The 16,545-nt window shown below is 32.9% G+C and overlaps 2 protein-coding genes across 4 annotated transcripts; both read left to right on the top strand.

Annotated features, from left to right (window-relative positions):
* Positions 1 to 3,187: 3,187 nt before the first annotated feature.
* LOC139860016 (uncharacterized) lies at positions 3,188 to 3,995 on the top strand. The gene is made up of 2 exons (XM_071848789.1): positions 3,188 to 3,452; positions 3,574 to 3,995. Exons 1-2 carry the CDS (start codon positions 3,188 to 3,190, stop codon positions 3,993 to 3,995), a joined length of 687 nt encoding a protein of 228 aa, XP_071704890.1.
* Positions 3,996 to 10,264: 6,269 nt separating this feature from the next.
* LOC139857550 (uncharacterized) lies at positions 10,265 to 15,976 on the top strand. 3 transcript variants are annotated; one of them, XM_071846363.1, is made up of 11 exons: positions 10,265 to 10,591; positions 10,780 to 10,864; positions 11,530 to 11,587; positions 11,678 to 11,925; positions 12,013 to 12,149; positions 12,928 to 13,041; positions 13,141 to 13,224; positions 13,379 to 13,555; positions 13,666 to 13,804; positions 14,023 to 14,186; positions 14,546 to 15,976. In XM_071846363.1, exons 4-11 carry the CDS (start codon positions 11,680 to 11,682, stop codon positions 15,747 to 15,749), a joined length of 2,265 nt encoding a protein of 754 aa, XP_071702464.1. In that variant the 5' UTR covers positions 10,265 to 10,591; positions 10,780 to 10,864; positions 11,530 to 11,587; positions 11,678 to 11,679; the 3' UTR covers positions 15,750 to 15,976. The 3 variants fall into 3 exon arrangements, with proteins under 3 accessions (XP_071702464.1, XP_071702463.1, XP_071702462.1); XM_071846362.1 differs by having other exon boundaries at positions 10,780 to 10,858; positions 11,530 to 11,925; XM_071846361.1 differs by lacking the exon at positions 10,780 to 10,864 and having other exon boundaries at positions 11,530 to 11,925.
* Positions 15,977 to 16,545: the final 569 nt, after the last annotated feature.

The raw sequence follows: 16,545 nt of genomic DNA, 5'->3' as shown, positions 1-16,545 counted from the left end.
GTGGGTACCCGGTAACTAACTTAACGTAATATTACCCCCTAAAAGTACACTTGGCAAGTGCGTAAGTTTACGAAGTATTAAACATCCATTAAATGCTAGCGCGACTATCCCGAGTGGGGATGTCAAACCCTATGGATCCATATCTAAGATTCGCGTTCACCGGTTCAAAAATCAATGACTAAACATTACCGAGCTAATGGGAAAGTTTATGCCGTTGTATAACTCACACATATATAAAGTTTAAGTACTCGTGCCTAGTATGTAAAATGTAAAAAGCGCATGTATTCTCAGTCCCAAAATAATTAAAGTAAAAAGGGATGCTATAACTCACAGTGAATAAGCAGTAAAAGTCGTCACGAAAGTGTGCAAGTAGTAAGTCGGTCCGAAAGGTCGTCAACCTAAGTCAAAGGTTACTAGGTCAGTAGGTTGTCCTCATAAGTTCTAATAGTGCATAAAATAAGTTTAAGTGTCATCATCATCATCATTCATCGTCGTAAAAGCTAAGTAAGTTTAACAAGTATAGAGGTCGAAACAATAGGCTGACTTTGATCAGCTGCTACGGCCTCTACGTAAATCGAAAAGACGTGAAATCAGTGGCTATGGCTCCGTATGGGAGTCCTCTAGTTGCTGACCAATTTACAGAACCAAAATCGTCTTAGTTTAACCGTGGTGACGGTTTAAGTGCGAGTAGGTAAGAAATTTCAGCACAACGTTACAACGGCGTAGTGACTTTCGGAGGGCTATAAATCCTAAACCGTATGTCGGATTAAGTCGAGGCCTAAACGAAAAGTCATCTACTCGAAACGAAATAACTGAAAATCAATTTTACAGAAGTCCAGGAATCTGATCAGATTCCGAAAAACAGTAACAAGTGTTTCGGTGGGGTTCTTGGTGCTTGATGCTCATCACGGTTCTCATCCTTGATGCTTGTAGCTTCAAGTGTACAACTCGTTGATGGGTTAGCATCACCTTGACCAAGATTCTACCATCAACACACAATATGTTAAGACCAAGTAAGAACACAACTCATTTAAGAGTCTTAGATGGATGATGAACCAAGGTTACATCATATCCTTAGTCTTAACACAATTACAAGTTACATTTACAACTAAAGCTACAAACTTAACTTCAATCAAGCAAGTATGAACATAACCTAAGTCAAATAAAGTGATGGAACCCTAAGCTAGAGAGCTTGGATCCTTTTCACACAAGTTATAAGGTCACAAAGCTAGAAAGCTTGAACCTTTAGTGTTCTTGAAGACCTTGAAGCATAAAGCTTAGATCTTTAAGTTACATGAAGACCATAAACACAAGTTTTGATCTTTATAATAAAATAATGAGATCATAAGTTAGGAAACTTAGATTCAACAAAAGATATGAAGATTCAAGCTAGAAAGCTTGCATCTTGGTTGTTCTTGAAGATCTTGAAGCATAAAGCTTGGATCTTTAAGTTACATGAAGATTACAAACACAAATTTGAATCTTTATAACAAAATAACAAGATTAAAGTTAAAAGATTTAGATCTACAAAGTAGGTGACGATTCAAAGCTAGAAAGCTTGAATCTTCCATGTTCTTGAAGGATTCAAATCCATGTTTGAATCTACAAGATGTAATCAAGATCAAAGCTAAAAAGCTAGATCCTTAGATGATGATGAGGATCACGTGAAAGGGAAGGGAAGAATAAGAAGAAAAATCAATTACTTACACTTTTTAGAGAGAGAAAGACTAGAGAAAGAATTAGAGAGTAAGTGTGTGTGAAATGCAAATGAGAGCAAGTGTAAAATGGATGAATCAAGGCTTGTATTTATAGTGTGGTGATGGTGGTGGTGGTCTTCCAAAACCGTGGGCATGGGGGGACAAAAGGGGAGACAACTTTTGCTTTTTGGTTAATGGTTGTCTAAAGTTGGTGCTTATGTTGGGATCCCATGCAACATTAAGGATAATACTTGACAAAAATGCTAGCATGTTCCCTCTAATAAATGGGCATTTATCTTACTTATTAATGAGTCACTAGTTAATTATAATTGGGCTAATTAAATAGTCCACTAACTAGTGTAGGGTAGGCTAAAGTCCAACAAGGTAGAAAGTCCAACAAGACTAACTAGTAAGCATAAGTAAATTACTAAGCGTAATTAAGCATCCAAAAACCCAAGTAATTGTTATTATAAAATAACAATTAGTATTTGGTAGTCATAATATTCCGATTATAACCAAAGTTAAACATGTACACAGTACGCAGTTCATTTTAAACGTCAAGTGACACCAACGGTCATAAAGGCTTTCGGGGATCAAGTTAAGTACCTTACGTACTTAAAGGCACGTTTTAACATATAAACGAAAGTAATCCATATGTAGTAAGATCCCAGAGTATAATATAGCTCAGTACGCACAAATACGCAGTTTCGTGAAAGCACAAAGCACAAAAGCAAGTCGAAAAAGTCGGGTCGTCACACTAAAGGATCTAAATTTTTATAGTCATGTGGGACTGTAAACCACAATATTACTATCATTGTTCATACCACCGTATTCAGTAGCGGAGGTTTATGTAACACTGTGTGCTCAAATGACACCAACGAAAAAAAAAACAAGCTAGTAGTATATCTAATTTTATAGGTAGAATTTGTGGTATCTTAATAAATGACACCAACCCCACATTCCCTTGCATCCCTGTATCCCATAAAAATAAACCCCACGACCCACTCTTTAATACACTTACACTGATATTTTTAAAGGAGAGTTCAATTGTTAGGTAGCCCAATTATATTAAATTAATAGGGACTAATACAAATAGTCGCCCGGGGTAAAATAAATTGCCTAGACCTAGAGTTTTATACTTTTATTCATATTATCATACAATACATTTGTTTATACTTTGCTCAAGTTGGAGACTTGGATCGTCCGTCGTCGTCACTCGTCAGCGAAGGAGAGGTATAGAACTCTCAATTTTCACTTAAGTTTTTAATTTCATATCAGGTATCAATAATTAATAATATATCTGTTACTCATATTTTTTTTTTTTTTTTTTGCTATCTAAAATTTTAGGGTTTATTACTTTTATGCTTAAATTCAATTTGAGTGCTTGATAATCTTGGTTTACTTGATATTATCATCAATTCATCATATCATGAATTGTTTATGTAATTATGTTGCTTATTTGTACAATCTATTTAATGTCATATATAGAGATGCAAGGCACGCTAGATAAATTTGTAAAAAGAAAAGCATCCATTGAAGGAGAACCTTCAAGTGCAAATGTTTCCAACAAAATACCAATATCTAACTCTATTCCTTCATTGCCAAAAGAAATTGATATAACTAATCTTCCTTGGGATCCCGCAGACAGAAAAAATATATTATACTATGACCCTAATCAAAGAGATGAAATTAGGAGGCTTTATTTGCAAAGAGGACCTTTTCAACCACGTGGTCATGTGTGTCCAGCAAAAAAAAGTAGGGTCCGCTAATAAACGTTTTGTCCTAACTTGGTTTGATGAATATTGTTGGTTAGAGTATAGTGTAAAGGTGGACAAGGCATTTTGTTTGTGGTGTTACTTATGAAGAGATCATGTAGACAAACAATGTGGGAGTGATGCATTTGTGACCGATGGATTTTGCAACTGGAACAAAAAAAATAGATTCAGTGTTCATAAGGATGATGTAAATAGCTTTCACAATAGAGCACGTCTAAAATGTGAAGATTTGATGAAACCAAAGCAATCCATAGCTGTTGCTCTTAATAAGCAATCTGGTATTGAGAAGCAAGAGTACCGAATTCGTTTACAGAGTTCAATTGATGTTGTTAGATATGTAATGCATAACACATTACCATTTCGTGGTCACGATGAGAGTGAAAACTCTATATATAGAGGAATTTTTCTGGAAACATTGAAATTAGTTGCAAGTCAAAATGATGATGCTCGTAAAGCTATGATAAAAGCTCCTAAGAATTGTAAATTAACTTCACCTGACATTCAGAAAGACACTGTTGAATAGGATTAGCGACCTTGCTAGATTGATGGTTGAAACTGAAAAAAACATTTCATTTCGTTATGTCTATCGATTATTAAAGCTTGCTTTGGTTTTGCCCGTTGCAACCGCGACAGTAGAGAGGTGTTTTTCAACAATGAAGCTTGTGAAATCAGATTTGCGTAATCGAATGAGTGATGATTTTTTAAATGGTTGTCTTCTTGGTGCCATAGAAAGAGAAGCGCTTGCTAGTGTTAAAGGTGAAACAATTATGAATCATTTCCAATGAATGAAATATCGTAGGCGACAATTATGATTGAAAGTAAGTAGCTTTTTTATTTTTGTACTCGATCGCAGTTTTTCAATAATTTTGCGACATAATACATTTCATTGCAATTTTATGACACCATCCACTTATAATCCTGGCTCCGCCACTGGCCGTATTAAAATCACTAATGTATAAAGTGTGAAGAATAAAGAAGTGATTCTAGTAAAGTTATATTCAAGTTCTATATTGCTTGAGGACAAGCAATGCTCAAGTGTGGGAATATTTGATAATGCTAAAAACGAACACATATTTCATAACATTATCCTTCAAGAAAGACAAGCTTTTAGTTGCAATTGTTCTATTTTCAAGTAATATTCGTTTAAATAATAAAAGGTGAAGACAAAAGACAGATTCGACGATTTGAAGACGCAAACGACCAAAAAGCTAAAAAGTACAAAGTACAATCCAAGTGGTTCAATTTATTGATGAGAAACATCTAAAGATTACAAAAGTACAAGTCGCAAGACGCAAAGTACAAGATATTAAATCGTACGAAAGGACGTTCGAAAATCCGGAACCGAGACATGAACCAACTATCAAAGCGCGACTCAACGGACCTAAAATTACAAGTCAACTATACACAAGAATATAATATAATATATATATAATTATATAAAATTATATATATTATATTATATATTAAATAAATCGAGCAGCCCACGTTTTAAATCAATGATTGAGTCTGGATAGCCTGTCCATGCGATTGCATGGCAGATGCAAAGGAAGCCCATGCGATCGCATGAGCCCTAAAGTCTTGCCACATCTATAAATAGCAATCGAATTTGGACGAGAGGAACACACCTTATTCACTGATCTCTCTCACTCTCTTAATATATATTTATATTTATATTTTAATTATAATTTTAATATTAAGTTAATAATAATAAGGTTATAGTAGCGAATGTTTTAAGCTTGTAAGTCGAAACTCTGTCCGTGTAACACTACGCGATTAATACTCATTGTAAGTTATGTTCAACCTTTTTAAATTAATGTCTTGTAGCTAAGTTATTATTATGTTTAATTAAGTCGAAGTAATTGTGATGTTGGACTAAATATTAAAGACGGGGTTATTGGGCTTTGGACCATAATTGGGGTTTGGACAAAAGACCGACACTTGTGGAAATTGGACTATGGGCTATTAATGAGCTTTATATTTTTTTAACTGAATGATAGTTCGTTAATTTAATATAGAGATTTACAATTTGACGTATTTATAAATAACCACATACACTCGATCGGATACGATGGGCGGGATATTTATAAGTACTAATAATCGTTCATTTGACCGGACACGGGGATGGATTAATAGTCAATGGACTCATTAAAACAGGAGTGAATTACATACAAGGAAAATTGGTGTAATTGTTAAAAAAGTATTAAAACATTGTTACAGTTTAAGTCCCCAATTAGTTAGAATATTTGACTTCGGGTATAAGGGTAATTTGATGAGGACACTCGCATTTTATATTAATGACCGATGGACTATTATGGACAAAAACCAGATGGACATATTGAATAATCCAGAACAAAGGACAATTAACCCATGGTAATAAATTAAAATCAACACGTCAAACATCATGATTACGGAAGTTTAAATAAGCATAATTCCCTTATTTTATATCTCATCGCACTTTTATTTATTGTCATTTTATTTATCTTACTTTTATTTTATTGCACTTTTAATTATCGTACTTTTATTTTATCGCATTATTATTTATCGTCATTTACTTTACGCTTTAAATTAAGTTATTATTTTGCATTAGGACTTAAAATCGACAAACCGGTCATTAAATGGTAAAACCCTCCTTTTATAATAATAATACTACTTATATATATATATATATATATATATATATATATATATATATATATATATATATATATATATATATATATATATAGTTTAAAATAAATATAGCGTTAAACTCAGCTAGATCCCTGTGGAACGAACCGGACTTACTAAAAACTACACTACTCTACGATTAGGTATACTGCCTATAAGTGTTGTAGCAAGGTTTAGATATATCCATTCAATAAATAAATAACTTGTGTAAAATTGTAGCGTATTTAATAGTATTTCGTAGTAAAATATAATCTATTTTGTACTACACCTCGCACATATCAACTACTAACAATGACATACTTCCTCAATATTTTCAATGATTTTTTATATTATTTTTTTAGTTATATAATTAAATAATTATAATTATTTGAATTATAAATTATAAATACTTATTCAAATAAAACTAAATTTGCATTAAAAATTAAAAACATCACAATAATTAGAATTTAAAAAAATTACGACGATAATAAAAATAAAATACTATAAACTAAACAATCAAACTACTCCTCCTCGTCTGAAGCTTCCAATTCTTTCGCATTTCTTTTCTTAATTCTCGCCCGTGCCTTCATCATCATGTCGTATTCGTCGGGAGGCAAATCACGTGACAGCTGTTTGGAAAGAAGCTTCAAACCTTTAAACATTGTTCTTATATCGCTATCTTCATATAGCATTTTCAAGGCTCGATTCTCCGCTAGTTGTGAAGGTTTGGCGGATTGAGCTATCTTTAGTCGTACTTTATCGAATGACATACGGCTCGGGGCATCGGATGAGTATGAATCCCTTTGACTTTTAGCTCGACTTGGAGGGCGTCAGATTGGGTCTTGATCCGTGAACAAATTTTTAAATTGGCTTGGATCCGGGTTCATGCTTGAGTTTGTGATGGAACTTTCATCGGTCAAATTAATTGGTATATTGTAGGCTTGTTTTCTTTTGTTTTGTAGCCGTGATACCTTTACCTTGTAAAAATTTGGGCAATCTTTTAGAACTCGCCACACATCTTCAAAATTAAACACCCATTTGGTTTGTTGCTTGAATTGTTTTTGGACAGCGTTCATAAGATCTTACCCCGCACAACCACTTTGACAATGTCCCACTTGCTTTGAATAAATTGCAATAAATTGCTTAAACATCTCGTGCAAGCCCATTTCCCACTAATTTGATCTGCACGTCTTTGCTCTGGAACTAACGAATTATATTGTCTTCGGACATCACCCCAAAATGAATTATAAGTTTGGTCGTTTTCCGCATCCAGATGTTTGAAAATGAACACATAACGCTCGGCTAAAATTCTAGTTTTCAAGTTGCGCCAAGAAACTTTTGGACACTTCACTTTCTTTCTTTTCGGATCGGCTACGGGTTCGGGTTCGACCTCAAGTTCGGGTTTGGCACGTGGAGTTTCGAGAACATGTTCTTCATCAGAATCGTCGGGTAGTGTTGGATAATAAGGTGTTTGTTGTCAGTTCGGGTAGTATGGAAGTTATTGTGTTTGTTGTTAGTTCAGGTAGATTGGAAGTTGTTTAGTTGGCTGTTGGTTCGGGTAGATTGGAAGATGTTGTGTTTGTTATGTGTGAACATTTGAAAACATATTCGCAAACGGATTGATATTTGCAAATTGAGAAAAACCAGAAGTTTGTTGCGTATATTCGATTATTGTTGCATCATATCTCGTTCAACACCGCTTCGATCTTGAATTTGTTCTCTTCTTTTTTAATTTTATTTTGAAGTTTTTTTGGAATCATTTTGAATTGTAAAATGAATTGTGTTTTGTGTAATATGAGATATGAATATTTTGTGAAAGGAATGTGTATTTTGTATGTGTATATATAGAGTTTAGAAAAATAAATAAAAAATAAAAAAAGGAAACAACCGTTGATATAGCCGTTGCAATTTTTTAATTTTTTCCCCTACCGGTCAAAAATTAGATAATTTGTTCTTTCTGCGAGCTGCTTGAAAAGGGTTAGAACAAGGGCGATGAGTTGGGCGGTGGCCTGGGCAGCTCGTTGCCAACGGCATCCACCTGGGCGACGAGTTGGGTAGCCTCCAAGCACAAACCATTGGGAGCACTCTTAGTAGAATATTGATTAGTAATAACAAATGCCTCTTGAAATTATTAAACAAAGTAAAATACAATTATTATATAATTATTATATGAAGGTTGTATAATATGCTTCAAAATTTGTACATGTTTTAATGGGGTGTTTTGTAAAAGTTTGTACAATTTGTAAAGTTTGTACATATGGTCATGAGGGTGTTTTATCATAAGGTTGTACATAATGTTTCAAATAGTGTAAATACGGTCATGAGGGTGTTTTACCATAAAGTTGTACATAATGCTTTAAATATTATACATATGGTCATTGATGTGTTTTACCATATGGTTGTACCTAATGCTTCATATATTATTCAATTAACATGTTAATATTTTTATTAAATACAATTAATTATTTTAATGACATTATCATGGGGGTTTAAATTTTTTCTTTTTTTTATTGAATTTTTTTAAGCTTGAATAATCATTATTTATGAAATCATCATTATAGAGATTTATTAAATATAAATGGTGAATTAATTTATGTTTTTTTAACGACAAATACACATTGTTTTGTTCGCGGCGGAACATTAAATTATGTTACTCTTATTTTATTTATTTTTGTTGATTATGTACGCGACCTAAGAATTAATTCGTGATCATTTTTAAACCTTTCTTCGCCAGTCACTGAGCTCCGACATTTTATTCATATTTAAAACTTTTCTCATTACTTTAACAATTAATATGTTGATGAAAAATAAAAAATTCCAATGAATCATAATTGAATTATATTTAACATACATAAAAAAATAATCTTCAATATTACATGTATCATACAAAAACATTTATAAAAACAAACAACGCTTTATTTTTATTTATTTTATTTGAATAATATTTTATTCAAAATTTCATTATATATACTACTTTATTATCATTATTATTATTATTATTATTATTATTATTATTATTATTATTATTATTATTATTATTATTACGTTCTAAATACTTTATGTTATTTATGATTGATACTTTGTACAATTTGTTCTCTGGATTTGTTGAAAATGAAAAGAAATGAAATGAAGTGAGAGAAAGACAAAATAAATAGGATATTCGAAAACCTCGTTAAAACAGTTTTATCAACGTGAGAACACTAACGTGAGAACACTAATCGACTCTAATTGGAAATATGTTATGACTATCCCAACCATTGGAACTTGTTTTGGAGCGTCTTTGACATTACGAGAGAAATTTTACCGTAAAAAAACGTCTTTCTCTTCTCGTCCCGGATTATAGATACTTTCACAGAAGAGTCAATCACAATGTATTTTGAAGAGTCAATCACAATGTATCTTGATTAGTAGTCATAACTTAAAATGAGAGTGTATGTGATATATGTAGCCTACATCATACCATCTAAATAAAATAGTATTTTTGTATTATATTATATTTTATATTTTATATTATAAATCTATAAATATTAATAATAATAATAATAATAATAATAATAATAATAATAATAATAATAATAATAATAATAATACATAAATTATGATCCTCTCCAATAACATGATATTTTTATGTGATATATATATAAATAAAATTTATTGTAATAGGTTTATTTTAATTCCCTCTCACAAAATATAAAATCATGTTAAAAAATAAAATAATTTGAAAGGCTCTCGATGACTTGATCCATGATACATTTATATTTATATTTATATTTATATATATATTTATATTTATATTTATATTTATATTCATATTTATATTTATATTTATATTTATATTTATACCCTAATACTAAATATATTTTTATTTTTTTATATAATTTATATGATGATATGATGATGATTTGAAGGTTATTGTTGTAGGCAATAGTCATACATGTGTCGCTCCCCTTTCTTCCTCAACAGGATAACAAAATCATAATACAAAAAAAAAAAAAAAAAAAAAAAAAAAAAAAATAATAATAATAATAATAATAATAATAATAATAATAATAATAATAATAATAATAATAATAATAATACTTACAATTACACAATTTTCATACTTCTTCATTCGTCTTCTTCTTCGCTTCTGCCCTTCAACTCTTATCCCCTTTTTTTCTCTCTTCTTTAATCTTTAAATTTCTTTTTTATTATATACAAACACACCCTGAAATCATTCAATACATACATACATTCAATCTAATAATATTAATATTAATATTAATCAATTTTATTCTTCACCGCTCCTTGCATTAACTCTTCTTTTGCTGTTATCCTTCCTATTCGCTCCTCGTTAATCCACCTTCTCTGTTTCTAGGGTTTTTTTCAATCAATTTTATCCCTTTCGTTTTAAAGTTTTTAATTATCTGTTTGTTTTTGTCGGCGTTCTATTCCGCAATGAGGTTGAAGTTTATTGCCTTCGATTATTATTAGGTAATTATTAATATTCACTTGTATGAATATATTCGGTAATCATGTATAATTTTGTTATATTGGTGTTTGTTAATGTTATTTTGTTTCTGCTTATATATGTACTTAATTTTAATTAAGATGAAATTAGGGCTAAATGATTTGAAGTGTTTTCTGTAATGCTAATTATTGATTGATTCATGCTCTTTCAGTTTTCAGTTATTAGAAGGTTGTATTGGCTGGATTGATATATTGCTGTTTTTGACAAAAAAGGAGTCCTTGCTATATAAAGTAACAGTTAGTTATTGCTGCACTTATATATCTATATCTATATATATTCAGTTACTTGAATCTATGCTATGTTCACTATGGATATAAGGTACTTATTGACATCTAGTTATGTGGTTGTGTGCTACATTATTTATTTGAAGGTCACCCAATTGATAGATGCTTTATGTTTGTTCGTTATCCTTTTGTGCATGCACCTCTTACGACGAGATGAGTTAAGGTCTGGTAATTAGTATTATTATTATTTGGTTAAAAAGGTCTAGATAAGTTGATAATATAGGCCAAATATTTAGAAAAAGATGTATATATGTGAAAATAGACAAAGTGACCTATCAGAAGGCTGTAATCCTTGCTTTTAATTTAATAGTTTTAGAAATTTGGTCTAGAAAACGGCACAATCTACATTCCACGGCCTATAACACAGTGTTTGCATGTTGTTATTTGTTAAATACCTTCAAAGCATACACACTTCATTCGCTTTTACTAGACTTTATGGTTTCTTCATGTTCAATATTCTGTTTTTCTTTAATCTCTGTTATGAGCTCACGATGATTTGTTTTTCTTTATGGTTTTCTATATCCAATTTGTGTATTTTTCATTTTGATTCTATCATAAGAATGAAATGATGATGATGACTACTGTTATAGACAAGTTCTGAAATTTGTTTTCTGCAGTGTGTTCATGGAAGAAACGTATAGAAGGCCAGAGATCGATACAACTTACCATAAACGTGTACTAACTTTTTACGCTTTTACATTTGAATGGCGGAAGATCAGCCACATAAGCGATTTAAAGTAAACAGTGTTATTCAAAGTTCTTTAGAGATGCAGAAATCAAAAAAGAAGAAAGTTTCTCATCACGATTTAAATACAAAATCAAGCATTTTTCTTGAGTGGGATCAAAAGAAGGAACAAGTTGTATCTAAAAGGGAGCAGATAAGCATTGCACGCAGAGAATTGACTCCGTTTATTCCTTCGGTTTCAAAGTACCGAACGGTACTGGGTGATGTTTTCGAAGCTCCTTCTGAATTGTTTGAACTGGAAAGCTTGACAGGTTTGATATCTTATGAGGTAGGTGTAAGGGGTAATTTAGTCTTTTGGGATGCAGAGTTTGATTTTGATCTGGATGTGTTGTTTACTTTTTGGTGATTGTTGTAGGTTTGGGAAACTCATTTGTCTCTTCAAGAAAGGGAGTTTTTGACCCGGTTTCTTCCTGATGGTTCTGACCCGCATGAAGTTGTTTATGAGTTGTTAGCTGGGAGGAATTTGTGCTTCGGAAATTCGTTTTCAAAATGGTAAGTTTTACACATCAAACTTCATAAATAACATAAAAGTTTTTGGTTTATTGTTTATTCAGCAGTTTTCTAGCTCGGTGCGAGTGGAGTTTGATTTTTATTCCTTATGTATTTTAGAACAATACTTGATAGTCACTAGTTTAGTGGAAGCCAGTTAAGTTTATCATGGTTGGTTGCAAGGTTGTAAAAATTGCTAATCGGGGATTAATCGTCCGGTACCTTGGGATTTTCGGATTGGACTTTTTATACACTAAATAACAGATTTCAAGATTGTATGTGTAAATATAGAAAAAATCATTAATATGCAAATAAACTTTAATATTGTTGTCTAGAAACATTAACATGATCATCCATTTGTTTAAATACTCACCATTGTAATTTATTTATATTCATTCATATTAATATTAAAATGTTGACCGACTTTGACTTGGACCAATTTTGACCGACTAACGAAGTCCGATGTTGACCAATTTATTAGACGATATTAGAGAATCTAATCGGCATGCTTTTAAAAAGGATTAATTGAGGAGTAATCGGGATTTTACAACCATGGTTAGTTGTGGCCTGTGGGACCTACTGTTACAGGTATTATGGTGAAATTTTGCATCAAGTGGTAGTCAAGGGATGACTTTATATTTTACACGTGTAAAGAATCAGATTGACACTGTAAATTTTAAAAGTGGGACTAAATGATACAAAAATAGTCTTTCTTTGGCCATGATTTTGAAAGCCATAAGAATTTTCAGTTGGTGAGCTTATCTGTTAAATTCTTGTGCAGGGGTGCTTCAGTTTGTTCAGGTGGGTGTCACCCTGACGCTGTTCTTCGTCAAGAAGAGCGTAACAAGGCTAACAAAATATCATTCTATTCAGAGCTGAATAATTACCATACTAAGTAAGCCAACTTATATCCTTCCACTTGTCATATATTTTTTCCTTACCAATCTTCGATTTTTTTTATCTAGTATTTTTTCTTTTTTTTGTTATTTGGTAGAATGATAGGGAGACTGCAATTGTGGAAGGAACGATGGGCAAGCTGTGTTGATCCAGAAAATGATTTTACGCAAAAGATACTAAGGTTATTAGTTCTTTTAGCTTTTAAGTTTTGTTGACAACCAAATTACCCCACTTGTTATACGGCTCGGTAGCCTCATATCGTAATATGTTCTATTATTCTGTTTTGTTTGTTTGTTTGTTTGTATTAATGGATATGTGATCCACGTTTTGAATAGTTCCCGAGAGGTTTATAACAAAAGGGCGTCTTTACGTGAGAACTATATACAATATGGTCGAGAAGAAGGTGATGCAACGTCTGGTTCTTGTTCATGGGATGCTGCTGCTGATGAAAAGTTATGCAGTAGTAGTGATACCCCAGATTTGGCTATCACAAATGGAGAAGCCTTAACAAGGTAACGTAAAACTTGTTGGCTGTTGACTTTATGTGTAGGTGTTATGTTTAGTTTGTTTAACTATTTATCTTTAGCCTTTTTTAATTGTGCACAATGTTGTTTATTGTCAGGGTATCTAGAGTGGTTACGGGGAACAAATATTACGATTCCGCTAGTGGGAGATCAGTAGCAAGACCTAAAAAAGGAGATAAGTCTCGCCGGATTAATGTAGAATGTGACGATGGCGCCAAATATATGTCTTATATCAAGGTTTTCATCCCTTTAAATCATCATATCATAATAATAATCGGTCAAAACTCAGTCAAAATCAGTCAAAGTCAAACTTTGTCAACATCCGAGTTCTCCCAAAGTTGCCGAGTACTCCTTAAAAAGTCCCGACCAAGGACTTCGCGAGTAGCGATTTTTGCAACTTTGACTATCAGTACTTTAATTTTCTCTTAGAAACAAAACTTTCATTTATTTGTCAGGTGAGCAAGGAACAGCATGAACGAGTTAAAAGCAGTATGCGAAACTCTAACACCAGTATCCAGCCAAAGTCTCTTGATCATGTATTGGGCAATCTTGATGGCTTCTGTGTTCAGCCATATGAAGTTTTTGAGGAAGAAGAAAGGCAAAAGCTGCATGACCACTGGTTTGTACCTTGCATTACAGAATATTAAAGTTATATTATGTTGTAAATTCCCAAATGGGCGGGTTTGGTATTGGTTTAAAATGGGTCATTATAACTACACGTCTTAGATCTGTGTTGATCCACTAGTATTTTCTAATCTAAAGATTAGAATAAAATGATGTAAAAAGTTGTGTGCATTATTATTATAGATAAACTTCGGGCAAAGCTTGATCTATTTGACCCTTTTAGCTAAATTTTCTGATTTGATTCATTTAAGATAAAACACAATTACAGTTGATATGTATATGGGTCAAAATTGCCACTTCTAACTCATATACATACAGTATCTGATTTGTTAACGTTCACTGTTCATTCACCAGGTCACATTTGGCAAAGAAAGATCTCCATATAGGCTTTGAGAATTGGAAAAGTTGGCGTTCTGCCAAGTCTCAAGTGATAAAATCTTTAATAAAAGAACTGGAAGATAAATGGAAATTAAACAATCAGCCAGATTCAAATTCGAACAATCAGTATGAGGAGAAATCGGGATCTATCTTTTTAGAACTCAATGATAATTCGGTAATCGGGTCAGAAGAAGATCTTATTGCAGAAAATCACGAAACCAGCATGCAAATTGAACAATTAAATGAACCGAATCAAGATACTGTTCAGAATCAGCATGTGATACTTAACGATAGCCGAAACTTCTGCTCGATGGCCATGGATGATGCTAATAATGAAGTGTTGACCGAATCAAGTCAACTATGGCCTGCAGTTAGTCTACCACCAAGTGTGTACTATAATCAACCTACATCCGTACGTCATGAGTACGCTTCTATCGGTGACGTGTCAATTAGCCAAGCCCAATCAAGTTTTTTGCATAGACGATCCGACGGTGGAGATTCTTTCTATAATCCATTCGCCAATCAAGATCGTAACGAATTGCTAATGAATCAAGTTTTGAAAGATCCGGTGAGTGCGTCTTATCTTCACGAGCAAAAGATCTCTAGGCTTGCTTTCCTCCCGCACGGAAACGATGCTTTGATGGGACCCGTTCAGTTTCCGAGAAATTTATGCTCATCGTTACCATTGGTTCCGAGTAGTCGTAGCTTTGATGAAAACATGTTTAGGCAAGAACACTTGTTACCACCACTTAATCCTGTTCCGGATTGGGTTGTAAACGGTGTTAATATGCCGATGATGTCAGCATCGTCATCTCATAATAATTTCTTGAATCGAAATTGGGTTTGTAATAATGAGATGGTGTGTGATGGGTGGTCAGGCGGTGTAGCACCGCACCAGGACATTGTGAATATTGGTCAGGTGGCTAATGAGCGCTTATATGGTTCAGGGGCTCAGTTTGGTTCAACTAGTAGTGTAATGGAACAGTTTGTTCAGCCTGGGAACTATGTTAGGATGGGACGTGGGCCCGGACCCTTTTCGTCTATGACCACCAATGTTGTGCCGCCGGGTCACACTTACATGCATGGGAATGAAGGTCATTTGGGATGGATGAACTTGCAGGAGACAACTCGGGTGAAATCGTTACCGAGGTTATGGATTGATAAAGATTTAGGACGATAGCGTAATTAGGATTAGAAGCTGGAAACAGACTAGAACAATAGATATATAGATGGATATATTTTATCAACGTTTTGCAGGTTTTATAACGTGGGAATAATTTTATTTTTTCTTTTTGTTTTCTTGATTTTATCCATCAGTTTTGGTTAAGGCAGAGGGTTATGTGAAAATGGATGAATACTCACTTTGAAACTGCAGCTGAAAAAGGAGATGAATTTTTGTTACTTTAAGTGTTATCTTTTAGGTCTTAATTAACATTCATTCTTTCTGATACCAGTATATATTCTTATAATCGCAGTTTGCAAACAGGGTTTGTCAATGGACAAACTAATTATTGTTATGATTGTCATGATCAAATTTACTATTTCTATTATAAACGGATGTCTGTTTATGTTATTTGGGGAACGAATATTTTTAGGGCTATTGATCGAAACGTTCGTTTTCGTAACTTTCTATAAGGATCACCCTCAAAAATTTGTAATTGCTAAAATGTCTTCGCAAGTTACTATCGCGTCTCGTGAATTCTCAGTCATGGCCAAGGAAATTTAAGTCGCGACTTGGAGTTTAGGCTCATGACTAAGAACACGGTACTTGCGACTTGCGACAGTTTGGTACGACCCCTACATTTTGGGTCTTACACAACCAACATAATATAAATACACATTTCTAGGATTCTAACAATCCCCCTTTGTGCCGGTTGTGAATTTTGATGGCTCCCATGCTTTTATTCACCCATTTTTCTCCATTTTGTCCCCATGGATCTTCAAATGTAACTTCATCTTTTGATCTAAAGATTGAT

Source organism: Rutidosis leptorrhynchoides, chromosome 7, assembly GCF_046630445.1.
Source record: "Rutidosis leptorrhynchoides isolate AG116_Rl617_1_P2 chromosome 7, CSIRO_AGI_Rlap_v1, whole genome shotgun sequence".
Lineage (NCBI taxonomy): Eukaryota > Viridiplantae > Streptophyta > Magnoliopsida > Asterales > Asteraceae > Rutidosis > Rutidosis leptorrhynchoides.
This window is presented reverse-complemented; position numbering and strand designations above follow the sequence as displayed.

Bases quoted from the DNA above. Each gene is read 5' to 3' on its own strand.
- LOC139860016 (XM_071848789.1), top strand. From the start codon at position 3,188: ATGCAAGGCACGCTAGATAAATTTGTAAAAAGAAAAGCATCCATTGAA. The intron at 3,453-3,573 runs GTAGGGTCCGCT...GAGATCATGTAG, and splicing joins TGTGTGTCCAGCAAAAAAAA to ACAAACAATGTGGGAGTGAT.
- LOC139857550 (XM_071846361.1), top strand. From the start codon at position 11,617: ATGGCGGAAGATCAGCCACATAAGCGATTTAAAGTAAACAGTGTTATT. The intron at 13,225-13,378 runs GTTATTAGTTCT...CGTTTTGAATAG, and splicing joins TTTACGCAAAAGATACTAAG to TTCCCGAGAGGTTTATAACA. The intron at 14,187-14,545 runs GTTTGTACCTTG...TTCATTCACCAG, and splicing joins CAAAAGCTGCATGACCACTG to GTCACATTTGGCAAAGAAAG.